Here is a 27,653-nt window from a genome sequence, read left to right on the forward strand (position 1 = left end):
GCTCAGTGGAGGTCCTGTCACCGGAGCCAGCGTCTAACCCACTCCTTGGCAGACTTGGCAGCTCTCACGTGTCACAGCTTTAATCAACTCTAGGGCAAGAATCCCTCCATTCTAACAGATGGACGTGAATTTAACCAGACAATGAACCATGTATGTATGCGCCATAAATATGTTTGCTGAGGGCACGATTTTTTAGCACAGAACTTTTAAGAACAGATGTCTTATCATGAGCCCCGGATTCTTCATGAGATGATTTGTGAACCTAATTGAGAAACAGATAACGTTCATAAAGTTAATTGTCCATTTGGTTTTCTTCATGCCAGCAGCCTAATTATTTGGTGGGGGAGGGGGCAATTTTATATTTAAACATACCTATATCCATATATATGGTTTTTTTTAACTGATTTGAGTCAGGTGCCGGTGGCTCACACCATCCTAGCTACTCAGAAGGCCGAGAACTGAGGATCATGGTTCAAAGCTAGCCCAGGTAGGAAAGTCCATGAGACTCTTTATCTCCAATGAGCCACCAAAAAGCCAGAAGTGGAGCTGTGGCTCAAGTAGTAGACCACCAACCTTGAGTGGAAAAAGAAAAGGGACAGCAGCTCCCAGGCCCTGAGTTGAAGCCCCAATACCAGCACAAAAATAAATAAATAAATGAAATGGAAAAAAAAAACTAATTTGACGTTTCCAAATTTAGTGCCATTTGGTCTAAAACGGCTTGTTAACCTTTTGTGTGTCGCCAGCAACTTACTTTATAGCCTGTGCAAGATGCAAGTCGTTTACTGTGAATAGCCATTATTTTTTTCTTGCAGCCTTCTTCTTTTAGTACTTAAATTGCTGTGTAAGCTACTTAGTGCTTCAGTGGTTTCCACTGTACTGTTCTTTTAAAAAAATATGGTTCTTTTGTCTTTCCACTTCTGTCATTATCTGCAGAGACGTTTTCTGCTCTCTCAATAAGCCTGGGAACCCATGCAAATTAAAACATGGCGTATTTGTTCGTTTTGCATTCTGTCGAGGGTGACTTCTATTGATGTACATTTCTATGGCATGATCCACCAGGCAAGGGATAAATTGCCTTAAAACTGGGACAGTGTTTGTGGAAAGCAGATGTTGTCTTTGCATGAGGCAGATGTGACACTTGCAAGTGTCTGTCTAATAAAGTTTAGCATTTGGTTCTCTGCAGCTGGTGCCAGGATCACCAATTAATCATGTTTGAATGCATTTTTCACTAATTAGATCCCCCTCTGTTCTTTACTGTTCTGGGTATATCAAATGAAGGACGAGGGCACAAAACATTTCTGCTTTTAGAACTCAGAGCAATTCTTTTCTGTCATCCTTGTAAGACTACATTATTTTTAGAATCATTTAGGAAATGGAGCCCATAGAGGTACCTAACCACATTGACTCTCCACTTGGGCTTGAAGATTTAGCATTAGGATTTTTTTTTTCTATTGGAGGCAGTAGTTAATACATGTGTGTGCAAGTGTACGCACACATGAATACCAGTAATGGGGCTTGAGCCCAGGGCTTCTTGCTCTCACTTGGCTTTTTCACTTTTCACTCCAGGTTGGCACTCTACCACTTGAGCCATAATTCCACTTTGAGCATTTTGCTGGTTAATTGGAGGTAAGAGTCACGTGGACACTTCTGCCTGGGCTGGCTTCAAAGAGGAATCCTCAGATCTCAGCCTCCTGAGTAGCTAGGATAACAGGCCTAAGCCACCAGCACCCAGCTCAATTTAGTTTTAACTTGTGTGAAATAGAAGAACATTAAATCTGAAATGCTAGTGTAACTAAAACTAATTATTAGTGATCTCCATTTTAAACCATGACTTTTTTTTTAATTCAAATTTTTATTATCAAACTGATGTACAGAGAGGTTACAGTTTCATACGTTAGGCATTGGATACATTTCTTGTACTGTTTGTTACCTTGTCCCTCATACCCCCCTCCCTCCCCCCCTTTCCCTTCCCCCCCCCCAGGTGTTCAGTTCACTTACACCAAACAGTTTTGCAAGTATTGCTTTTGTAGTTGTTTCTCTTTTTTTACCATGTGTCTCTCAAATTTGGTATTCCCCTTGAATTTCCTACTTCCAATACCAGTAAACACGGTTTCCAATATACTCAGATAAGATTACAGAGATAGTGTAGGTACAACCACAGGAAGGTGATACAAGAACATCATCAATAATAGAAGCTACAGATACACATAGGACGTTGAAAGTAGTTACAACTGTGATATAACAATTGTTTCCATAACATGGAGTTCATTTCACTTAGCATCATCTTATGTGTTCATAAGGGTATAGCTATTGGACCTTGTGATGCTCTGCTATGACTTGCCTAAACCTGTACTAATTAATCCCAATAAGGGAGGCCATAGAGTCCATTAAACCATGACTTATAATAGAAAAAAACTGAGCCAGGCACCAGTGGCTCATCCCTGTACTCCTAGTTACTTAGGAAACTGAGATAAGAGGATCATGGTTTAAAGCCAGCCCAGGCAGGAAAGTCTGTAACACTCTTACCCTCCAATTATCCAGCAAAAAGCCAGAAGTGGAGCTGTGGCTCAAATAGTAAAGTACCAACCTTGGGCAAAAAAGCTCAGGGATAGCAATCAGGCCCTGAGTTCAAGCCCCAAGACCAGCACCAAAAAAGAAGAAAGAAAGGACCCACAGTAGTAGGAAGAATATGGGGATAGGCTCCAGGTCTCTCTCATCTAGCTCTTAACACTCAAGTCTCTTCTATGTATCTTTTTTCCCCCCAAGATTTTGAGTATTGTAATTGTAGGTTGTTTGTTTCTCTTTGAGCTGCAGGCCCCTGCTTCTACAGTGACAATATGTGTTTAAACCAAACTAGGTCAGCTCTCCTTTTATTTCAGGAAGTAGAGCGAGAAATCTCATTCAGGACTGAATGTGGACTGTACTATTCTTACTACAAGCAGATGCTTCAGGCGCCAACCCTCACACAAGGTAATCGTAGCCCGCAGTTTCACTTGGGGTCTGCTGCCTTCTTCCCAATATTTTAGTCAAAGCATAGATGGCACTAAGGTGTTTCAATGTTTTTACAGAACTTGTGTTACTTTTCCTCTCAACTTAGGCTACATTAGGTCCAAAACGTAGTATTAGAGCCAGGTGTAGGTGAATCGCTCCTGTAATGCTAGCTACTAAGGTAGCTGAGATCTGAGAATCACTCTTTAAAACCAGCCTGGGCAGGAAAGTCCAGGAAACCCTTATCTCTAGCCACCGAAAAGCCAGAAGGGGAACTGTGGCTTAAGTGGTAGAGCACCAGCCTTGAGTGAAAAAGCTAAGGGATAGCACCCAGGCCTTGAGTTCAACCTCCAGAATGGGCCTTTAAAAACAACACCAATTAATCACATTGCCGCTAACAATGTGATAGCCTAAAAGCCATTCAGGCTGTTTTAACTCTGCCTTTTCTACCTGGGGTAGAATGCCCCCTATGGCTTATAGCCCCATCCCTGTTTCTAGGTCACTTAGACTTTTCTCTGTGACCCAGCTACCAACTCAGTAGGTTTATTTGTTTTATCTTGCTTTTGATTTCTCAAGGATTGTGTTATGTATGTTTAGCAGTACCTGGGTTTGAACTCAGGACCTTGTGTTGCTAGCTAAGCTCTCTACCACTTGAGCTTCACCTCTACCCCATAAACACTCGTCTTTCATTTTTTTATACTTATACAGAATGTTTACAAGGAGCTGGGTGCTGGTGTCTCACACCTGTAATCTGAGATCTGAGGATTGCAGTTTGAAGCTAGCCCCAGGTATAAAAATCTGAGAAACTTATCTCCATTTACCCAGCAAAAAGCTACTATGAATGGAGCTATGGCTCAAGTGGTAGAACATCAACCTTGAAGGAAAATGCCAAGTGAGAGCTTGAAGCCTTGAGTTCAAGCCCCAGTACTGGCACAGAAATCAAAGAGTCTATGAGTAATTTTGTTTGTTTTTGCCACTCCTGGGGCTTGAACTCAGAGCCTGAGCACTGTCCTTGGCTTCTTTTTGCACAAGGCTAGCACTCTACCACTTGAGCCACAGCACCACCTCTTGACTTTTTCTATATATGTGGTGCTGAGGAATCGAACCCAGAGCTTCATGTATTTAAGGCAAGCACTCTACCACTAGGCCATATTCCCAGCCCTATGAATAGTTTTTTTTTGTTTGTTGTTTTTTTTTGGCCAGTCCTGGGCCTTGGACTCTGGGCCTGAGCACTGTCCCTGGCTTCTTCCCGCTCAAGGCTAGCACTCCGCCACTTGAGCCACAGCGCCACTTCTGGCCGTTTTCTGTATATGTGGTGCTGGGGAATCGAACCTAGGGCCTCGTGTATCCGAGGCAGGCTCTCTTGCCACTAGGCTATATCCCCAGCCCCCTATGAATAGTTTTGAATAAAAGGATTACAAGTAATAATTTTTCCTGATTTCCCACATATCATTCTTAGGCTTCCGTGGCTTAATATATGATAACAAAACTGAGTCTCTGAGGACCATTAACCTCCTTCAACGAATGAATATTTACCAAGAGGTTTTTCTCAGCATTTTATACAGAGTTCTACCAATTCAGGTATGTTGTCACTTGTGTCCCTGAATCGTTAATGACAGATAAAAGTTAAAATCTGCTATTTAGATTGGAGAGCTTCCCCTAGGCTATTCTGATCTTCTGCTGGCTTGAGAGGGAATCAGTAATAGCTGAGTTTCCTCTACTTGTACCATGAACTTGGATTTAATTTCTATACATTAGTACTTTTTGTTTATCTTTTTCAAGTTATAAGATTTTTCATAGAAAATCATCTGTACCCTAGTTTTCTTCATATGTGTTAGAAACCTTGATTTCTACAAGATACCGGTTTTTATGTTTTTGTATGTTAGCAGTTTTTTCTTTAGAGATGTTTCCTGTCATACTTCACAATAAATGTGTACAGTCTAGAAGGTGAATTTTTGTTAGAAGGTAAATATTTTTTTATTTATCTCTAAGTAGTTGTGCAGTGAAGTTTTGATTCAGTATATCAACTTATAAGTACAATGCATCTTGATGAGTGTCACCCTTTTCATCCTTCTCCTCATCTCTCCCAACCCTACCCATCCCCTCAAGTGACATGGCTCCATTTTCATATTTATACATTGAGTATTACGACTATTCACCCATGCTTTCTCTCTCCATCTGCCCTTCCTCCCCTTGTCCTCATCGCCACACATGTTTTAGCCACAAGCTGACGAGCATTTTTATCTGGAAATGGGTCATTGTTCTTCTTTCCTTTATCTTTTTTTGCCCTATAGTTTATCTTTGTGATTAAAAAACTTTCAACTTATGAACAATGATACTACACTTTTGTACAACCACTCTGGAAAGCAGTCTTTTGAGGTTCCTCAAAAGACTAAACATAAAGCTTCCCTATGACCCAGCAATCCCACTTGTGGGCATGTACCCAATTCACCACAAACCAGGCCACACTAAAGCTACCAGCATAGCCATGTTCACTGCAGCATTGTTTACCATAGCCAAGATATGGAATCAATCCAAATGCCCCTTAGTAGATGAATGGATCAAGAAAATGTGGCATATGTACACAATGCAATCCTATGCTTCCATCAGAAAGAATGATATTCTCCTATTCTTCAGGAAGTGGAAAGACTTGGAAAAAAATGTATTAAGCAAAGTAAGCCAGACCCAAAGAAACAGGTTGCATGGTTTTCCCTCATTTGTGCCTATAAATCTAAAAGTATTTTTTTTCTCTTACTCTCCTTTCTCCCTTTTTCTCTTTTTCTCTTCTTCTTTCCCCGCTGTCTCCCCACACCTCCATCTTATACAGGCCACAGTTTGCTCTTCCCCCAAAAAACTCTTTTCTGCCTGAAAAAAAAAATTACACAACAGATGGTAAAAGACAAAAAAATTACACTTGGATATGATAAATTAAATAGGACTCTATAAACATGATTCACACAGTGAGACCAAAGGAGGATATTCTTAGGAAAGGATCACAAAAGCTCAATAGTTATGTGCATACAATCATAAAAAAACTGTGTTTATGAAAATGAACTCCAAGAAATGAAAACAAGAGGTTTTTGTTATTTGTTGCTATTTGTACTATTTGTCTTGTATGAAAGTTTATCTGTTGTTGTTTTTTTTTGTTTTCTTTTTTTTTGGCCAGTCCTGGGGCTTGGACTCAGGGCCTGAGCACTGTCCCTGGCTTCTTCTTGCTCAAGGCTAGCACTCTGCCACTTGAGCCACAGCGCCACTTCTGGCCATTTTCTGTATATGTGGTGCTGGGGAATCGAACCTAGGGCCTCATGTATACGAGGCAAGCACTCTTGCCACTAGGCCATATCCCCAGCCCAGTTTATCTGTTTTGGGCAGGGTAATGGGGAACACAGAAGTGGCGAGACAAAGGGTGAACTAATGCAGCAGTGATACTCACTAGACACTGTGTTGAAAATGAACTATACAACTTGTTGGGGAGGAGGAGCAAGAGGGAAAAAACTGGGAGAAAAAATGAGGGAAGAGGTGACACTGTTCAACAAGAAATGTACTCATTCTACCTAACTTACATAACTGTAACCTCTATATATCACCTTTACAATAATTTTCTTAAAAACTCATATAGCTGATTTCCATAAAACACCACTATACATAAAAAGAAAAAATGACGTCCTCCTCTATGTAACTAATCATCTTTTTTTTTTCACATTTAAAATTAGTGCTTTCCAAGCACTGGTGGCTCATGCCTATAATCCTGGCTACTCAGGAAGCTGAGATCTAAGGATTGCAGTTCAACGCCAACCAGGGCAGGAAAGTCCATGATACTCTTATCAGGTGGTAGAGCACTAGTCTTCAGCAAAAGGAATTCAGGGACAGTGCCCAGGCCCAGAATTAAGATCCCAGGCTGGCAAAAATAAGTAAGTAAATAAATAAATGAAATAAAATTAAGGCTTGATATGTGGTTCAAGTGGTAGAATACTTCCCAAGCCAGTGGAAGGCTTTTGGTTCAAACCCTGGTAGTGTCTCCTCCCCCAAAGATTATAAATATATAAATGATATAAAGTTAACAGATTGTAATGATGACTTCTCACGGGAATAAAGTTAGCAGTAAGCTTGAATAGGGTAAAGAATGAAAGTAGATCCTCAATCCTCCTTTCTCTATAGACTGCCTGCTGGGATCTTTCAGATTAAGAGGTGGTGAAGATCCTACCAGCAATTAACAGCTCCTACTTGTGTGTTGCATTTCTAATGGCACAGATTATTTTTTTGTTTCCCTTTTCTTTTGTTTTAGTATGGATACTGAGGCTTGAACTCAGAGCCTAGGAGTTGTCCTTTAGCTTTTCACTCCAGGCTAGTGCTCTATGACTTGTTACACAGCTCCACCTCTGCCTTTTTCATGGGTCATTGGAGATAAGACAGATTCTCATAGACTTTCCTGCATAAAAAGGCTTCCAACCGTGGTCCTCAGATCTCAGCCTCCTGAGTAGCTAGAATTACAGACATGAGTTACCAGTGCCCAGCCTGACATACTTTTTAACCAGCAATGGAGAAGACTAGGGCTTCTCTGACATTTTTAATTCTGTCTTACAGAAATATTTAGAGCCAGTTTATTTTTATATTTATACCCTATTTGGGCTCCAAGCAATCTACGTCACAGCACTCTATGTCACCAGCTGGCTCCTTAGTGGCACCTGGCTGTCAGGGCTCTTAGCAGCCCTCTGGTATGTCACAAACAGGTGAGTTGGAATCTGGCTGCCTTTCTTACTTCCCTGATGATAAGTAAGGAAATACAAAGTTACTTTATTTTTAGTGCAGAACAATTCCTACTAGCATATTTGTTTGTTAGGGAACATTTTCTCTTTGTAGACCTAGTTGATATACTCATCTTCTTGTTTAGTAAGGTAAGAAGACCTACTTGGAAATGCAAAAATGAATGGGGATCAATAATAGAACTATGTGTAGTAATCCCAATTCTTTACCTGTTTGCCCCATGAGCCATAGTTCTTCAACCACGTACTCTCATCTCTTGAAGACTGAAAAATCCTTCATCATCATTTTTTTTTTTTGATGCTCAAACTTGAGCCTGGGTGTTGTTCCTGAGTGTTTTCACTCAAGGTGGATCTCTACCACGTAAGCCACAGCTTCATGTCCAGCTTTTTAGTGATCAATTGTAGATAAGAGTCTCAGGAACTGGGAGCTGGTGACTCACACCTGAGAATCGTGGTTCATTGCCTGCCCGGGTCACCTGAAAATCTGAAAGTGAAGCTGTAGCTCAAAGTGGTAGAGCACTAGCCTTGAGCAAAAGAGCTCAGGGAGAGTGTGCTCAGGCCATGAGTTCAAGCCTCAGGTCCAAAGAAGAAGAAAAGTCTCCAGACTTTCCTACTCTTGGCTGGCTTGAAACCACAAACCTCAGATCTCAGCCTTCTGAGTAGCTGGGATTCCATGTGTGAGCCACTGACACCCAGCCAGGGTGTGAGGCTCTTAATTTCAGTTAACCAACTAAACATCTGGAAGTGGAAATGGGCTGAAGGGGCTGGTAATTAGGGTGGTAGTGGCGATGATGATGATATCAATGACAAGTATTACTAAGAACCAGTGACCAGAATCTCAGTCTACTTGTAACATATCTTTCACTCTTCAGAAATCTTTGAGGAAATGACCGTAACTATTGTCGTTTGGGCCTTTTATGTTTTCTCTGTGCAGGATAGATACCACAAGGGTTGAGTTCACCATCCCACTGAGGGAGAACTGGGCACTGCCATTCTTCGCAATTCAGATCGCAGCAATTACTTATTTCCTAAGGCCAAATTTACAGTCTCTTTCCGAAGTAAGTTTCTGATGACTGGTTTGTTGAACCTTGGTATTTTGTGTGTGTGAGTGTGTGTGTGTGTGTGTGTGTGTGTGTGTGTGTGATGGTATTGGGATTTGAACTAGGAACATCACCTTGTGGTAGGCAGGTGCTGTGCAGTGTGAGCCACATCTCCAGCCCTGAATCACATTGCTGTGAAGCTTTCTCAGTTCCTCAGTTTGATTTAAGAAGCATAGAGCTTGGCCTTGCTGGCTCATGCTGATAATCCTACCCATTCAGGAGGCTGAGATCTGAGGCTAATGGTTTGAAGCCAGCCCAGGGGGAAAGTCTTTGAGACTCATATCCAGTTAAGCATCAAAAATGCCAGAAGGGGCTGGGAATGTGGCTTATCCATAGAGTGCCCTGGGTTCGATTCCTCAGCACCTCATAAACAGAAAAGGCCAGAAGTGGCGCTGTGGCTCAAGTGGCAGAGTGCTAGCCTTGAGCAAAAAGAAGCCAGGGACAGAGTGCAGACCCTGAGTTCAAGCCCCAGGACTGGCAAAAAAAAAAGCCAGAAGTAGAACTATGGCCCAAGTAGTAGAATGCTGCTAGCCTTGGGCAAACAAAGCTCAGAAACAGTGTAGACCCCGAGTTCAAGCCCCAGGGCCACAAAAAAAAAAAAAAAAAAAAAACAACAACTCAGAAAAATGCATGTGTAGTGACCCAATCCACGTGAACAGCTTGTACTCCATGACCGAATGTTCCACTGGGGTTAAAGTTTGCTTTCTCTGAGCTTTTCTTTCTTGGCAAATAAAATGTTTTCTTTTTCTTTCTTTCTTTTAATGTTAAGAAAATGTGGCCTGCATAGTCTACCCTTAAATAGCTATAGCAAAACCCACACACAATTTCTGTGCAACTGTCAGGATTTTTAAGCCTCTGCTCTTGAGCTGTGATTTGGTACGCGATCGCCTCCAGAATCCTGCAGAATACACATACCGTATGTGAATATTTATATGCAGAGTGTCACTTTAGAATGTTCAGAGTTTAAGCAATGCAGGGGTTTTCAGAGCAACAGTTAACAGTTTCGCTATTTGGTTCATAGAGATATGGGCTGCTTTTGAGAAAACTTGTCTGCAGCGCTGTTTTATTCCTAGAGACATGTAAATTTTACCCAGGTTTTTCTTTCTTTCTTTCTTTCTTTCTTTTTTTTCTTAACAGAGGCTGACGCTTCTTGTGGTCTTCATATCAACTTTCCTCTTTAGTCTGACCTGGCAATTTAATCAGTTTATGATGCTAATGCAAGCCTTAGTGCTGTTTACCCTCGACTCCCTGGATATGCTACCAGCTATAAAGGTGTGCCTCACTTACCTTTCCTTCCTTTTTAGACAGTCTTATGGGTTAGCTTTTTAAGTCACCAAATGAAACTGGGTACTGGTAACTCATGCCTGTAATCCAAGCTACTAAGGAGGCTGAGATCATTGGGTTGTGGTTCAAAACCAGCCCAGGCAGGAAAGTCTATGAGATTCTTATCTCCAATTAACTACCAAAAAAGCCAGAAGTGGAACTGTAGCTCAAGTGGTACAGTGCCATCCTTGAGCAGAAAAAGCCAAGGAAGAGTACAAGGACCTGAGTATAAACCCTAGTTCCAGCACACAAAAAAAATAATATTAACATCTACTTGATAGATGTTCTGCATATTCTTTTCTCCAAATAGTTCAGATTGTTTGTTGTTGGTTTGTTTGGTTGTTTTTTGTTTTTTTGGTAATGCACATATATTTCTTTTAGAACCAGGATACAGAATAAAAGGTGCTATTTTTTCCATAGGATGGTGGCTCGTCCCTATAATCTTTGCTACTTAGAAGGCTGAGATCTGAGGATCACAGTTTAAAGCCAACCTAATCATGAAAGTCCATGAGACTTTTTTTTTTTTTTTTTTTTTTTTTTTTTTTGCCTGTCCTGGGACTTGGGCTCAGGGCCTGAGCACTGTCCCTGGCTTCTTTTTGCTCAAGGCTAGTATTCTGCCACAGCGCCACTTCTGGCCTTTTCTATATATGTGGTGCTGAGGAATTGAACCCAGGGCTTCATGTGTATGCGGCGAGCACTCTACCACTAGGCCATATTCCCAGCCGTCCATGAGACTCTTACCTCCCATTAACCACCAAAAAGAGCCAGAAATGGAGCAGTGGCTCAAGTGATAGATTAATAGCCTTGTGTGAAAAAGCTCAGGGACAGTGTCCAGCGCTGAGTTCAAGCCCCAGAACTAGTGCTTGCACACACACACACACACACACACACATATACACACAAAATTTAAAAGTAATGTGGCTAATTTATGTGATAATTTACCATTCTGAACTTTGTTCGCCTTTTACATTTGAAGCAGTGTGGGTGTGAATGGTTAAAATTATCAGATTTTTAAGGATGAACATTTTTATCATGAAAAGATCCTGAGTTATAAAACTCAATTGCTACTCTCAGCTCTGAAAATAACTAGCTCTTTAAACTCCAGCAAGTGATTTAACTTTTGAGTCTTACTTTCTTCATAAATTAGAATCACTTATCTCAAATCATGTCAAATGCAAAAGACTCAGAATAATCAGCATGCAAAAAGGCAAGACAAATCCAGAGCTCAGTGTGGTGACAAGAAGCAGTTTCTTGCCAGCCAGGGCAGGAAAGTCCATGGGACTCTTATCTCCAATTAACTACCAAAAGAAAAAAAAAAGGAGGTGCAGTTCAAGTAGTAGAAATCCAGCCTTAAGTAAAAAAGCTGAGGAAGGGCTGGGATATAGCTCAGTGGCAGAGCACTTGCCTGTCAAGTGCAACATCCTGGGTTTGATCCCCAGTACCAAAATAAAACCAAGGTAAGGGACAGACAGGGTTCAGGCTTGGATTCAAGCTTCAAGCCCCAGGACTGGTACAAAAAAACAAAACAAACAAACAAAAAAACAAAACCAAAGGTAAGCAACTGATGTGCACACGCAGTTCATGAAGTTATTTTTACTTTCTGAGATTGGTCAGGGAGGGGCCCTGTCCCTTTTTTTTTTTAATGTTTTTATTTTATTTTTGTGTGTGCCAGTACTGGGGCTTAAAGTTAGGAACAAGGCACTCTTAGCTATTTTACTCAACACTGGTGCTCTACCATTTGAGCCACAGCAAAAAGCCACTTCTCGCTAGTTGGAGATACACTGCAGTCCTCAGCCTTCTGAGCAGGATTACAACCATGAATAAAAATGTTTTTGAAGCCAAGTGTGTTCTGAACATTATGTGCTAGTAACTTGAGGTGTGTCCAGCTGGGGCTCAAACTGTAGCCATATGCTGATCTCCTGATAAAAATCCATGTAACTGCTTAATCTTTGCTCTTTCAGGTGACCTGGCTATATGGGATCCAGATAGCCAGCTTGCTCCTTGTCTGCATCCTTCAGTTTTTTAACTCCATGATTCTGGGATCCTTGCTTATCAGTTTTAACCTATCAGTATTAATTGCAAGAAAATTTCAGGTAGGACCTAGGGAGCATTTTTACCCTTAATCCAGTTAGACTTCCTTATTGTATGGTTCATTGAACTTTCTTTTCCTATAGCACCCAAGTGAAACATTTTTGACCCAGTTGCCATTAGAAGCACAAGTAGCATTATTTGCTTTGGTTTTTTGTTTGGCTTGGTTTTTATGCCAGTACTGAGGCTTGAACTCAGCGCTTTTTTTCTTCATGGTTGGTAACCACTTGAGCCATATCTCTATTTCTGGCTTTGTTGGTTCATTGGAGGTAAGAGTCTCACCTGCCTGGGCTTGCCTTCAAATCTAGATCCTCATATCTTAGCCTCTGACTGTCTAGAATTCTGTACCTTCACTTGATATTGGCAATTACTGTTTCTCAGAGGATTAAAGCCTGAATTCAATTCAGGGATTAGCCACAGGTGCCTAGTTAAATATCATTGACTTCACATTGAAATAAAAAAGCCTGCTGCTGGTAGGAATGTATTCCTTAGTCATTTAATTTGGTAGACACCATTTTGTTGCTTAATTATAGTTACACTGACTTTTCTCCCTCTTTCCTTACTCTATTATTGATTTTCTAACTGAATTAAAAATTAACCATCTTAGCCTGGCGCCAGTGGTAGAGCTAAAGAACAGGGACAGCCAGCACCCAGGCCCTGAGTTCAAGCCCCAGGACCAACACACACACACACACACACACAAATTAACTCTCTTTTAGAGTTAAGTATCCAAATAGATTTAGAGATATGAGACATTTTCCAACCAGGTATAGTGGCACATGCCTGTAATCTCAGCTACTCTAGAGGCAAATTAGGAGACAGTTGGTTTAAGGCCTGCCCAGGTAGAAGTACAAAACCAAATGAAAGCAAAACAGGATGCAAGTGTGACTCAAATGGTAGACTACTTACATAGCAAGTGGAAAGCCCTGAGTCCAATCCCAGAACCAATAATAATAATAATAATAAACAAGAGTAGTCCCTAAAGTCTTATAAAATCATGCTTGACCTAGCTCTGGTGGCTCATGCTTGTAATTGTAGCATCTTAGGAGGCTGAGACCTAAAGATTAAGATAAAAAGCTGGAAGGTCCATGAAACTTATTTCCACTTATTTACCAAAAAAGCCAAAAGTGGTGGTGTGGCTCAAGTGGTAGAGCACCAGCATTGAGTGAACTGGGACAGTGCCCAGGCCCTGGGTTCAAGTCTCAATATTGGCACAAAAAAATCAGACACATTTCCTCATCTTATGAAGGTTCTTCTTAAGGGAATGGTCAAGTTGAAAAATAGAAATATTAATATGGCATATATATCCTGATGACATCATAATTTAAATCCTTACATAATCTTAGATAAAATGTAAGAATTAAAGTACATCTCTTTTGATTTCTAGAAAAACCTAAAAACTGGGACTTTTCTTACTAGGATTGGGAAACTAATGCTGCATGTACTTGCAGTTTTCTGTTTGACGCTTTTCCTCAACAATGTTATTAAGGTAAGTTGATAGTGACATATTTAATGTATTTTTGGTTACTTCTGGCACTGGAGACAGTTTTTGCAATGTTTAATTTCAAGTAATTAAATTCTTATTTTTTAAAGCTGATTAGCCTCAGGCTTTGTTTTAACTTCTGGTAAAGAGGATGATTTTGTTGGTTTTAATCATTCATTCCTTTTTTTTCTTCTTCTTAATTTTTCCTTAGCATAACTTAATTGTACAGCGGGATTTCATTGTGACATTTTCATACATGCTTGTAATGTGCTTTGATTAAATCCACTCTATATTTCTCTTTCTTTTTTTTTCTTTTGTGCTGGTACTCGGGTTTGAACTCAGGACCTGGGTGCTGTCCCTTAGCTTTTTCACTCAAGGCTAGCACTCTATCACTTGACCCACAACTCAACTCCTTTTGGTGGTTAATTAGACATAAGAACTCACAAGCTTTTCTGCCTGAGCTAGCTTTGAACCATGAATATCAGAATCAGCCTCCTGAGTAGCTAGGATTACAGATTTGAGCTGTCAGCATCCAGCTCACATACGTATTGGGAAACTATCAAGGAGGCAGGCCTAAAGTTCTAACAGCAATTTTCACATTCTCTCCCCTCAACAGAAAATTCTTAATCTGAAGTCAGATGAACACATATTTAAATTTCTAAAGGCAAAATTTGGGTTTGGAGCCACAAGGTAGGACTGAATTGGAAATCTGTGTCTTTTTCTTTGTTGGTAAATGTTTGTATGTGTGGTGTGTGGGTGTGTGCTGAGCCAAGGGCTTAACTCTGGGCCTTGAGGCTGCCACAGAACTTTTGTGCTCAAGACAAGCCCGCTCCCACTTAAACCACAGCTCCACTTCTGGCTTTTATGGTTAATTGGCGATAAGAGTCTTAATGGATTTTTCTGCAAGGGCTAGTTTCAAATTCACTTGTCACTAGATCTCAGCCTCTTGAATAGCTAGGATTACAGAAGTGAGTCACTGGGGCCCAACTGGCAGGTTGATTTTTGAAGAAAAAACAATGTCATTTCCTCCTCTCACATTTGCTGCTTTTCTCTCCCTTTGTTGCCCAGGGATTTTGATGCAAATCTCTATCTGTGTGAAGAAGCATTCGGCCTGCTGCCCTTTAACACATTTTCAAGGCTGTCAGATACTCTGCTCCTCTATGCCTACATCTTTGTGCTCTCCATCACAGTGATTGCTGCCTTTGTCGTTGCCTTTCACAAACTCAGGTATGGAGACTTGCAGAAATTTTAACACTCTTTTCTTTTGTGCTGGTATTAGAGTTGGAAGTCAGTAGCTGGGTTCTGTCCCTTAGCTTGTCTGTTCCTGGTTAGCGCTCTACCTTGCGAACCACAGATTCACTTCTGGCTTTTTTGGTGGTTAATTGGAAATAAAAGTCTCACTAACTTTCCTACCTAGCCCAGCTTCCAACCTTGATTTTCAGCTCTTAGATTCTTAAGTAGCTAGGAGTACAGGTGTGAGCAACCGGTACCCAACTCACTTCCGGCTTTTTGCTGGTTAATTGGAGATTTTTATCTTTTTGTTTTGTTTTGTTTTGTTTTTTTTCCAGTCCTGGGGCTTGAACTTGGTGCCGGAGCACTATCCCTGGCTTCTTTTTGCTCAAGGCTAGCACTCTACCACTTGAACCACAGCACCACTTTTCTATATATGCATGCTAGGCAAGCACTCTACCACTAAGGCATGTTCCCAGCCCTTCTCAAGACTTTTAAAAAGATAAAAAAAAATCTCTTGGGCTGGGAATATGGCCTAGTGCTAGAGTGTTCACCTTGTATACATAAGGCCCTGGGTTTGATTCCTCAGCACCACATATATAGAAAACGCCAGAAGTGGCGCTGTGGCTCAAGTGGTAGAGTGCTAGCTAGCCTTGAGCAAAAAGAAGCCAGGGACAGTGCTTAGGCCTTGATCACAAGCCCCAGGACTGGCAAAAAAAAAAAAAAAAAAGTCTTGAGAACTTTTCTGTTTCCTAGGGGTTTTATGTTTTTTTTGGTTTGTTTATTAATTGAACACAAATTTTTTGACAAGGTGTTGTGCAAAAAGGGTACCGTCACATAGTAGGGCAGTGTGTACATTTCTTTATGTTTGTTTTTAATCTCTTATGAAATAGCAAGTATTATTACTCATTTGGTTTTTGCTTCATGTTCTAAGGCACATAAAGTTGGAGTGAGTCATAATTATTAGTATCTGCTAAACACTTTAAGTAATAATTGTTTGGTTTAAAAAAATACATTATCAGCTGGGTGCCAGTGGCTCACGCCTGTAATTCTAGCTACTCAGGAGGCTAAGATTGCCAGCCAGGACAGGAAAATCCATGAAACTCTTATCTCCAATAAACCACCAGAAAACTGGAAATGGTGCTGTGGCTCAAGTGGTAGTGCGCTAGCCTTGAGCTAAAGAGTGACAGTACCCAGGCCTAGAGTTCAATCCCCATGACCAACATATATATACACACTATGTTGACCAACGTACTGAAAAAGGAAAAACCTACACCTGGATTTTTACTGGTTAATTGGAGATAAGAATTTTCACTTTCCTGCTCAGGCTGGCTTTGAACTGTGACCTCAGATTTCAGCCTCCTGATTAGCTAGGATTATAGGCATGAGCCACCAGCACCATGTTCAGTTTTTTGCTGTTATCTTTTTTTGCTATTCTCTTAAAGAATCAAAACATTTTAAATTTGTACTTAATCTGCTGAGAGCTTGTAATGATTCCAATCATTGACATGTTTGTATTGTAACATATTTAGGGTTATGAACAAATCCCAAATTGATCAGCACTAGTTTATTTCATCTTATGGGAAATACTGAGGATTAACTAAATTGAAAGGATACATTATGGCTCTAATTTCATGTGTCTGTTGTTTCCTTCAGTGATTCTGGAAACCAGGAGCCTAAGGGTGAGACAGGAAGGTGCTCCATTGACCTGAAGCCGGACACCGCTTACAACCTAATACACACTGTGCTGTTTGGATTCTTGGCATTGAGTACAATGAGGTATTTCATCTCTCTCTTGTCCATTCCTGTGATTTAGTTTTTAAAGGGACCATTACTGGATGTGACTTTGTGGGGGGCTTAAACTCAAGGCCTGAGCACTGTCCTTGACCTTTTTCCACTCACAGACAATACTCTGCCACTTAAGCCTCACCTCCATTTCTAGCACTAGATGGCTAATTGGAGATAGTCTCACAGGCTTTCCTACCTGGACTGGCTTCCAACCATGATCCTCATCTCTCAACCTTCTGAGTAGCTAGGATTACAGGCGTGAGCTACCCACCCCCGGCTTCCTGCAGAGTTTTATATTACATTTTACTGCCACTGACTATGAAGCTGTGTCAGCTCCAGGCAATGCCATGAGGAAATGCTGACTTTTCTCTCTTCCTGTTGTTTCAGAATGAAGTATCTCTGGACCTCTCACATGTGTGTGTTTGCCTCGTTTGGCTTATGCAGCCCTGATATTTGGGGGTGGCTTCTGAAGTCCGTCCGTCTCCATAACCCAAAAGGGGTCAGTCTTGTCCCTTTTCCATTAAACTTTTTCGTGACATAGTATTTCTCTACTAGTGGCTTTCCTGTTTCTTTCCTATTGGCTCTCTTTTTTTATTTTTTATTTTTAGTAGTTGTCAGTATGTCAATCACATATACTAAAATTTAAAAGTAGAGTATGCTGCTGGCTCACGCCTATAATCCTAGCTACTTAGGAAGCTGAGATCTAAGGGTCCCAATTCAGAGCCAGCCTAGGCAGGAAAGTCCATGAGCCTCTTACCTAATTTTTTTTTTTTTTTTTTTGACCAGTCCTGGGCCTTGGAGCTTCATGTGTAGGAGGCAAGCACTCTTGCCACTAGGCCATATTCCCAGCCCCCCTCTTACCTAATTAACCAGCAAAAAGTCAACAGTGGAACTATGGCTCAAATGGTAGGGTACCAGTCTTTTTTTTTTTTTTTTTTTTTACTGGGGCGTGGACTCTGGGCCTGAGCACTGTCCCTGGCTTCTTTTTGCTCAAGGCTAGGTCTCTACCTCTTGAGCCACAGCTCCACTTCCAGCTTTTTTTCTGTATATGTGGTGCTGAGGAATCGAACTCAGGGCTTCATATATGGGAGGCAAGCACTTTACCACTAGGCCATATTCCCAGCCCCTGGGTACCAGTCTTGAGTAAAAAGCAAAGGAACGGTGTCAGAATTCAAGCCTCAGTGCCAACATTAAAAAAAAAAATGGAAACTAGAAATAGCTCAGTGACATACTGAACTTTCCTAGGGGATTATTTTTAAATAATTTCACTGTTGTTCTGGGGCTTGATACCAGGGCCTGGCACTGTCCCTTTCCCTGATCTTTTTTGCTCAAGGCTAGCACTCTGCCACTTGAGCCACAGTGCCACTTTTGGCCTTTTCTGTTTATGTGGTACTGAGGAATCAAACCCAGGGCTTCATAGAAAAGCACTCTTGCCACTGAGCCATATTCCCAGCGCCCCCGGTTTTGCTTTTTTTAGTAGCTAATTGAAAATGAGTCTCCTTGGTTTTGTTCTTTTTTTAATTGGATTGGCTTAGAACCACGATCCTCAGAGCTCATCCTCCTGACTATCTAGGATTACAGGCTTGAGCCACTAACACACAATGTCATGATTCCTTTCATCTTATTTGTGTTAGTCTTTAAAGGGGAAATGGGCATGTTTTTACAAAGCAAAAGGTAGATGTACTTAAAATACTTGCAAACTTAAGTATGTCTCTCCGATACAGATCTGTATCATGCGATACTCAGTTCCAGTGTTGACATTGCTCTACCTGTGCTATAAGGTAAGATGGATTTTCTTATTTCTTGGGGGTTTCTCTGGGGAGCAGAATCCTTGCTCTGACTCTATGCCTTCTGTGTGGTCTGGCAGGGTTTGTGGAATTCATAACATCTTATCAGTTGGCATTGACAGGAAAACCTATATATTTCCAAAATAGTTTTTAACAATTAAAAACATGATAGCAAACACTATACTAGCATTAATTAAATCATTGTAATTTTGATTTTGACTATGATTCATCTGATGAAAAGTTGGAAAATGTCTTCAGACCTATTTTGCAATGATTAAAGTAGTAGTTTTTTTTTTTTCTTTTGTTACGTGAGGTAAATCAAGTAAGAGAATTTAAAAGAACTGGTGACAGTGTCTCAGACCTATCATCCCAGCAACTCAGGAGGCTAAGTTCTAAAGATTGGTGTTCAAAGCCAGCCCAGGTAATGAAGTCAGTGAAGCTTATTTCCAGGTAACCACCAAAAAGCTGGAAGTGGAGCTATGGCTTAAGTGGTAGAACACCAGCCTTGAGTGAAAAAGCACTAGTAACAGCACCAAAAAAAAAGATTAGAGGATTTAGAAGGCATCTTCCTTTGTTCTATGTATTTTATTAGTTGCTGCCTTCATATGAGAACTGGATATACGTAAATAAGTATACATCAGAGGTTAAGCTTTGGGGGCTAAGTGTGGTGGTACATACCTGTATCCCAGCAGTCAGGAAACTGAGGCAGAAGAATCACAAGTTCAAGGCCAGCCTGGGTTGCATAGTGAGACCTTGTCTAAAAAAATATATATATATGCTTTTTTTTGTTCATTTCTCAACCTATTTCTCACTTTGAGTAGGAAGAAATGAGATTTTTCATCTTCCCAACTGAGTGATTTTGCTTCATTTCTGAGTTCCTTTATCAGAGACAGAGATCGCTGAATGGCTTGCCTGCTTTGTGCTTCTTTCATCCTAACTTCAGGACTTTTAGGCCTTAAATTATCATCTGGAAAAGGCAGCCCAAATTGCTTTATCCACTTGAACTCTTGTCCTCTCTTTTAAAAAAGAATTATTAGCCAGGCACTGGTGGCTCAAGCCTGTGATCCTAGCTACTCAGGAGACTGAAATCTGAGGATTGGAGTTCGAAGCCAGCCCAGTCTGTGAGACTCTTATCCTCAGTAAACTACACAGAAAAGGCCAGATGTGGCACTGTGGCTCAAGTAATAGAGTGCTAGCCTTGAGCATAAAGAAGCTCAGGGACGGGCTGGGGATATAGCCTAGTGGCAAGAGTGCCTGCCTCGGATACGCGAGGCCCTAGGTTCGATTCCCCAGCACCACATATACAGAAAACGGCCAGAAGCGGCGCTGTGGCTCAAGTGGCAGAGTGCTAGCCTTGAGCGGGAAGAAGCCAGGGACAGTGCTCAGGCCCTGAGTCCAAGGCCCAGGACTGGCCAAAAAAAAAAAAAAGAAGCTCAGGGACAGTGCTCAGGCCCAAGTTCAAGGCCTAGGATGGGCAAGAAATACATAAGTAAAATAAAATTTTAAAATATATATACACACACACACTTAATTTAGATACTTTTTGAGTTCTATTTTTTTTGAGTTTTGACACGTGCCATGCAGACTATGATGTGGATGTTTTGACTTGGAAGGCAGCTTACACATGGAGGCAGGCCTCACCCAAGAGGATCAGCTTTGTGTTTTCTTTGGTTTTATTTTCATGGGAGTGTCTGTGTACCAAAGACTTTAGGTTAGGAAACATGAATTTGATATTTACAAGTTTATGAGAGATGAGAATGCCCTTGTCCAGAAAAGACAGCACTGGTTTTCATTTTTTTCCTATCAAAAAAGTGAGGCTCCTGTGTCCACATAACCACCAGAAGCTGGAAGTGGAGCTGTAGCTCAAGTATTAGAGCCATCCAGGTAGTTCATCTTCTCATAGTTTAGCACAGTATAATGTCACAGAGAAACCACGTGCCAGTGGCTCACACCTATAATCCTAGCCTACTGAGGAGACTTAAGATCTGAAGATCATGGTTCAAAGCCAACCTGGGAAGGAGATTTTTATCTTCAATAAACTACCAAAAAAAGAAATGCAAGGGCTAAGAATGTGACTTAGTGGTAGAGTGCTTGCCTAACATACATGAAGCACTGGGTTTGATTGCTCAGTACCACATACACAGAAAAGGCTGGATGTGGGGCTATGGCTCATTGTGGAAGAGTGCTAGCCTTGAGAAAAAAAGTTCAGGGGCAATGTCCAGGCCTTGAGCTCAAGCCAACACTGGCAAAAAATGAAAACAAAATCAGAAAAAATAAATGCACCATATCGGGCTGGGGATATGGCCTAGTGGCAAGAGTGCTTGCCTCGTATACATGAGGCCCTGGGTTCGATTCCCCAGCACCACATATACAGAAAATGGCCAGAAGTGGTGCTGTGGCTCAAGTGGCAGAGTGCTAGCCTTGAGCAAGAAGAAGCCAGGGACAGTGCTCAGGCCCTGAGTCCAAGCCCAGGACTGGCCAAATAAATAAATAAATAAATAAATATAAATAAATGCACCATATCTATTGGACTTACCTGAAATTCAGTCCATTTTTCCTGTACTGTAGCTTACGGGTCTCCCTGTCTGTTGTATGAATGAATTCATGTGTCTCACAGCCAGGTGTATATTTACCTAGCAGTTACAGTGACACTTGGAGACTTGGTTCTCTCTCTCTCTCTCTCTCTCTCTCTCTCTCTCTCTCTCTCTCTCTCTCTCTCTCTGTTGGAAACTTCTCTGGGCTCAGCTCACTGATGCTGGGGACCTGCCAAGGGGAATGGGCTGGCCACTGTATCTGCAGCTAACACAAGGGACAGCCAGCTTCCCTTTCTTCCATTCCATCTTCCTGCTTTCTATGGGATGGGGTGGATTTGCTTTTGTTTTTATTTTGTTTTTAATTCCAGTTCTGGCCAGGAGTGATGGATGAGCTCTCTGAATTGAGAGAATTCTATGACCCAGATACAGTGGAGCTGATGACCTGGATTAAGTAAGAGGTTTTTTAACATTTACATTTGTGAGTTGCTTTTTCAAATAACTGTAGAGCAAAACCATTTGTTTTGAGGGGTTTTGTTTGGTTGGATTTCTTTTTTCTCTGAATCTAATTGTAAACATTCATCTTTTTTTATTTTTCTTTAAAACTGCATATTTAGAAATAACTCTTTGCATTCAGAAACTGTTGGGCCAGGTGCCTCTATCTCACACCTGAAATCCTAGCTACCCAGGAGGCTGAGATTTGAGGATCGAGGTTCAAAACCAGCCTAGGCAGATGAGTCGGTGAGACTCTTATCCCTGATTAACCAGCAAAAAGCCAGAAGTAAAGGTATAGCTCAAGTGGTAGAGCTCCAGCTTTAAACAAACAAACAAAAAAGCAAAGGAAGAGGGCCTACTTGTTAAAGCTTCAGTGCTGGTACCAAAACAATAAATAAACAAGCCCCAGAAATTGTTGGATCCAACTATATTCCAAATGCCAAATGAAATAGGAATACATTTCTACTTACCTCTGTTAAAACATACTATCTTAGGCTATAATTTGCTGATGTTGTTGTTTTTGCCAGTCCTGGGGCTTGAACTCAGGGCCTGAGCACTGTCCCTGGCTTCTTTTTGCTCAAGGCTAGCACTCTACCACTTGAGCAACAGCACCACTTCCAACTTTTTCTGTTTATGTGGTGCTGAGGAATCAAACCCAGGGCTTTATGCATGCTAGGCAAGCACTCTATCACTAGGCCACATTCCCAGTCCCAGACATAGTTTTAATAAAGATAACACTGGCACAGGTTTCATTCTTGGCGAGTTTTATCTTTTCATTTTTAGTACCATTCACATATTCTGTAAATGCTAAGTATCCTTTCCTTGTTGTTTTGTCTTTTTGCCAGTCCTGGGGCTTGAACTCAGGGCCTGAGCACTGTCCCTGGCTTCTTTTTTTTGCTCAAGGCTAGCACTCTACCTCTTGAGCCACAGTGCCACTTCCGACTTGTTCCGTTTATGTAGTGCTGAGGAATGAAACCCAGGGCTTCGTGCATGCTAGGCAAGCACTCTACCATAAGCCATATTCCTAGCCCCTTGTTAATGATTTTAAAAGTACTATGTAAACTGTAATTAATTTGAGTCATAATAGCTCATTGCAGAGTTTATGTTAATAGTATTGCTTAAGCCTGGCGCTGGTGGCTCATGCCTGTAATCCTAGCTACTTAGGAGGCTGAGATCTGAGGATTGCAGTTCAAAGCCAGCCCAGGCAGAAAAGTCTGTAAGACTCCTTTTTTTTTTTTTTTTTTGCCAGTCCTGGGCCTTGGACTCAGGGCCCACCAAAGCTCTGTCCTTGGCTTCTTTTTGCTCAAGGCTAGCACTCTGCCACTTGAGCCACAGCGCCACTACTGGCCATTTTCTATATATGTGGTGCTGGGGAATCAAACCCAGGGCTTCATGTATACAAGGCAAGCACTCTTGCCACTAGGCCATATTCCTAGCCTCTGTAAGACTCTTATCTCTGATTAACCACCAGAAAACTGGAAGTGGCGCTGTGACTCAAGTGGTAGAGCACAAGCCTTTAGCTGAAGAGCTCAGGGATAGCACCTAGGCCCAGAGTTCAAGCCCCCAGCTGACAAAAAAAAATGCTTAAGTTCTGGATTATTAGAAAATTTCAAGTACAAAAACTGAAGCTTTTTCTCTCTGTGTCTTTTTTATGGGGGTAGGGGAGGTGTTTCAGTACTGGGTCTTGAACTCAGGACCTGGATGCTTTTTTGCTTAAGGCTATCGCTCTACCACTTGACCCAAAGCTCCACTGCCAGCTTTTTGGTGATTAATTGAAGATAATTGTCTCATGGACCTTTCATCCCAGCTTGCTTTGAACATCTATCCTCAGATCTCAGCCTCCTGAGTAGCTAGGGTGACAGATGTTGAGTCACCAGCACCTGGCTCTTTTCCTCTCTTGAACACAAAGTATTTTGCTTTGTACTAGTTCTTGTTTGGTTTCTTTGCCTCAGCCCCAAGCTGCAGAATTAGAACATATGTTTGAAAGCTTTGTTCATGAACCCTGACTGAACTGATAGCATTCCATGCATTGTGATGCTGTATTCCCCTTCTTTATAACCAGAAAGCAGCCCCATAATTGCCCACAGGGAAAAAGGTGCTGCACCTCTGGAAAGCATTACCTGAGCCATCTCCATCACTTAGAATTTCCATAGTCCTCTCAGCACTTAATCCTGACGGATGTTCACTAACCAGTACAATTTAGCACTCCTTGTGTATTAAGAGATGGTAAATGTTTGATAGCTTCAGTCTCTTGAGTGCAATAGGGAGATTTATGTCTAAAATATATATGTGTGGCTTTAGTCCCAGTGTTGGACTAGGTTTGACTAGATGCAATGAATATAATTTTTCCCCTATTTTCAGTGCCGAGAACCATGAGCTGCACTTTATCTTTGCTTATTTAATTTTCAATCATGGCCTATGATTATAGAGTAAATTATTCCTCCAATATTTATTGGATGTAGGAGAGGAAGGTTATTCATATGTAAGAAAAGCAATCACTTTTGCGTTAACTGTAGCCAACTGAAAGCTTGTGGTGCCTGCTGTTGAAGAGAACTGGCGTTTTCTGTTGTTAGGATTGTGCAGTCCCAGAGGCGACGTCACAGGCTGTCCTCTTTCTGGTGGCTCTTCCAGACTTGCCTGGGTTAGCATTGCACATGCTCCTGTCTGTCAGGAGTTCCTGTTAGTCATTACAAATGTGCTCCAAGGCCAGGGGCCAGTGGCTCACACCTGCCATCCCAGCTACTCAGGAGGCTGAGATCTGAGGATCTCAGCCCAAAGCCAGCCTGGGCAGGAACATCCCTGAGACTTTTAACCCCAGTTAACAACCCAAAAGCCAGAAGTAGAGCTGTGGCTCAAGTGGTAGAGCTCTAGCCTTGAGCAAAAGAAGCTCGGGGACAGTGCCCAGGACCTGAGTTCAAGCCCCAGGAGCAGTGCTCATGCACGTGCATGTACACACACACACGCACGCGCGCACACGCACACACACAGTTGTATTCCAGCAGAACCCAAGGTTACCTTAGGCTGTCTTAGACTGTTCTTCACTTACTCATGGTGACTTTATTTTCATACTTTCACTCAAAGAAGGAGACAATGGTGATGGTGATAATGATGTTTGTTTGTTTGTTGCCATACAGGCATTTGAACTCAGAGCCTGTATTTGCTTCACCTTCAGCCCTTTTTTCACTTTAGTTATTTTTCAGATAGGACCTCATGTTTTTGGCTGGGCCCAGTCATGATAGCACAGTTCTCCTGCTTATACCTTCCCAAGTAGCTGGGTGACAGGTTCACACGCACCACCACATCCAGCTTATTAGTTGAGATACTAAGTTTTTACACAGACTGGCCTAAAGCTGCAAGCTTCTTCCTCTCCACCTCTCCAGTAGTTGGTGTTACAGCCTTGAGCATCTCCCCCTGCAAAGATGTTGAAAGGACTCTTTCTGGCTTTGGAAAACTATAGATGAGCTATTAATATGCAGGCATATATTAGTCTAGTATTCAGTCCCTGTGAAAGAAGAGGTCTTTGCTTTTTAGATTCCCCTCCTCAGGGAATGGTTGTTTGTCTGTTTGATAGTGCTTGAACTCTAGTCCTAAGCACTATCCCTGAGCTGCTTTTGCTCAAGGCTAGAGTGCTACCAGTTGAACCACAGTTCCATTTCTGCTTTTTTGGTAGTTTAGTGGAGATGAGTCTCCCCGACTTGCTTGCCCCAGTTGGCTTCAAACCATGATCCTTGGAGCTCAGCCTCCTGAGTAGCTAGAATTACAGGCGTGAGCCACCAGCGCCATCCCAGCAGGTGGTTGTTTTTTTTATAATTCACAGCAAGTGAAAGATTCACATTGTTCTAAAAATATGTTCCCATTGTGATCTAATCCTGACTGTTTTCCCTGAACAATTCTTTAAGTCGAAATGATCACTTTAGTAAAAATAGCTAGCAGGCATATTTGTAGAATAAGCTTAAGTGATGGTGAATATATGCCAAACAAGGGCCTTGTTTAGACACAAAACATGTTGAGTTAATCAACATTTAGACACTTAAATTCTGTTTTCCTCTCTACAAAGACATTTTGATTTGTCCTTTCCTTTTTTTAGTACGTTCTTTTTTTTTTAATGTGCGTGTGGTTGGCACTAGATCTTGAACTCAGGACCTCAAGCTCTCACTTGGCTTTTGTTGCTCATGGGCACTCTACCACTTGAGCCACCTCTCCAGTCCTCTTTTTTATTGTTTTTTCATAACAGAGCCTTACCAGAGAGCTCTAGGCTGGCCTTGAATTCACTATCTTCCTGCCTCAGTCTCCTGAGTACCATTTCTAGTCCCACACTGCAATGCCCAAAAGATTTAAATTCAAGACATGTTCATCTGCCGAGATGTTTTGTGGCAGTCAGGCCCCAGGATGTGGGAGCCCTAGCCACCCTTCCTGTGCCCAGTGAGGAGGCCTGAGAAGTTGGCTCAACCCATGCCCTCCCTGTCCCCAGCCTCTGTGTGTATCACCATACACCCAACTGCCAGGTTGTGTTTCCAAGTAGAGGGAGAGTGTGTGTGTACATATGTGTGTGTGTGTGTGTGTGTGTATGCTCATATTTGTCCTGGCTGATTATGTTTTCCTGGATACAAAGATCCAGTCTGGCCAGATAGACAGATTGACAGCTAGGAATGGTGCCTCGTGCCTGTTATACTAGCTTCTACAGAGGCTGAGATCTGAGGATTGAGGTTTAAAGATATCCCAGGCAGACAAATCTAAGAGATTCAATATTAAAAAAAAATTTTTTTTAAAGAAGTAGAGCTATGGCTCCAGTAGTAGAACATCAGCCTTGAGCAAAATAAAGCTAAAGGACAGTACTCAAGGCCCTGACTGCAAACCCCAGTACTGGCACACATACACAAAAAAGTCTTTAGATTCGAATATTTTGAAATATGTCATTTTAAGTACTTGGCTTTAAGAGATTTGCAATTGATATAGTCTCCAGTAATGAAGACTGCTCGTACAAAATTTTCTCAATAGAACTGGAAAGAATGTACAGAATTTCTTTTGCATTTAATCAAAACTACAAAGAATTTTTTTATGTTTTAAAGATGATGTAGGCTGAGTTCAGTCTTTAAGTGCCTGTAAACCTCTTCTGTATTTAATGAATAATTTTTGGCATTTGCATAACTGAATTTTTGAAGTACAGTTAAGCAAATGTTCACCATTATTTTATAATGCTTGGTTAGCCCATTCATTCAATATGAATTAACTTGCTGAAGTTTAGCGCCTGAAAAATAAGCAAGATTGGTCAGCTATCAGTGGCTCACGTGTAATCCAAGCTGGGCAGGAGACTGAGAGCTGAGGATCATGGGTCAAAATCAACCCAAGCAGGACTCCTTTTTTTTTTTTTCTTCAAATTTTTATTATCAAACTGATGTACAGAGAGGTCACAGTTTTATACGTTAGGCATTGGATACATTTCTTGTACTGCTTGTTACCTTGTCCCTCATACCCCTCCTCCCTCCTCCCCCTTTCCCTTTCCCCCCATGAGGTGTTCAGTTCACTTACACCAAACAGTTTTGCAAGTATTGCTTTTGTAGTTGTTTGTCTTTTTTTTTTACCCTGTGTCTCTCAATTTTGGTATTCCCTTTCAATTTCCTACTTCTAATAGCAGTATACACAGTTTCCAATATACTCAAATAAGATTACAGAGATAGTGTAAGGTACAACCACAGGAAGGTGATACAAGAGCATCATCAATAATAGAAGCTACAGATACACATGGGACGTTGAAAGTAGTTACAACTGTGATATAACAATCATTTCCATAACATGGATTTCATTTCACTTAGCATCATCTTATGTGTTCATAAGGGTATAGCTATTGGGCTCTTGTGACCCTCTGCTATGACTTGCCTAAACCTGTACTAATTATTCCCAATAAGGGAGACCATAGAGTCCATGTTTCTTTGGGTCTGGCTCACTTCACTTAGTATAATTTTTTCCAAGTCCTTCTATTTCCTTACAAATGGGGCAATGTCATTCTTTCTGATAGAGGCATAAAATTCCATTGTGTATATGTACCACATTTTCCTGATCCATTCGTCTACTGAGGG

At 41.4% G+C, this 27,653-nt stretch overlaps 1 protein-coding gene across 2 annotated transcripts in view; it reads left to right on the forward strand.

Annotated features, from left to right (window-relative positions):
* Dpy19l3 (dpy-19 like C-mannosyltransferase 3) overlaps nucleotides 1-27,653 on the forward strand; it is a 47,520-nt gene that overhangs the window by 12,377 nt on the left and 7,490 nt on the right. For both annotated transcript variants that reach the window (XM_048369309.1, XM_048369311.1), the window contains exons 4-16: nucleotides 2,880-2,970; nucleotides 4,448-4,569; nucleotides 7,573-7,718; nucleotides 8,686-8,809; nucleotides 9,989-10,123; nucleotides 12,136-12,267; nucleotides 13,650-13,751; nucleotides 14,362-14,435; nucleotides 14,814-14,972; nucleotides 16,632-16,754; nucleotides 17,151-17,262; nucleotides 18,488-18,544; nucleotides 21,453-21,535. In XM_048369309.1, the coding sequence (XP_048225266.1) occupies nucleotides 2,880-2,970; nucleotides 4,448-4,569; nucleotides 7,573-7,718; nucleotides 8,686-8,809; nucleotides 9,989-10,123; nucleotides 12,136-12,267; nucleotides 13,650-13,751; nucleotides 14,362-14,435; nucleotides 14,814-14,972; nucleotides 16,632-16,754; nucleotides 17,151-17,262; nucleotides 18,488-18,544; nucleotides 21,453-21,535 (1,460 nt within the window). The remainder of the gene's footprint in view (nucleotides 1-2,879; nucleotides 2,971-4,447; nucleotides 4,570-7,572; nucleotides 7,719-8,685; nucleotides 8,810-9,988; nucleotides 10,124-12,135; nucleotides 12,268-13,649; nucleotides 13,752-14,361; nucleotides 14,436-14,813; nucleotides 14,973-16,631; nucleotides 16,755-17,150; nucleotides 17,263-18,487; nucleotides 18,545-21,452; nucleotides 21,536-27,653) is intronic.

The sequence above is a fragment of the Perognathus longimembris genome, chromosome 20, assembly GCF_023159225.1.
Source record: "Perognathus longimembris pacificus isolate PPM17 chromosome 20, ASM2315922v1, whole genome shotgun sequence".
NCBI lineage: Eukaryota > Metazoa > Chordata > Mammalia > Rodentia > Heteromyidae > Perognathus > Perognathus longimembris.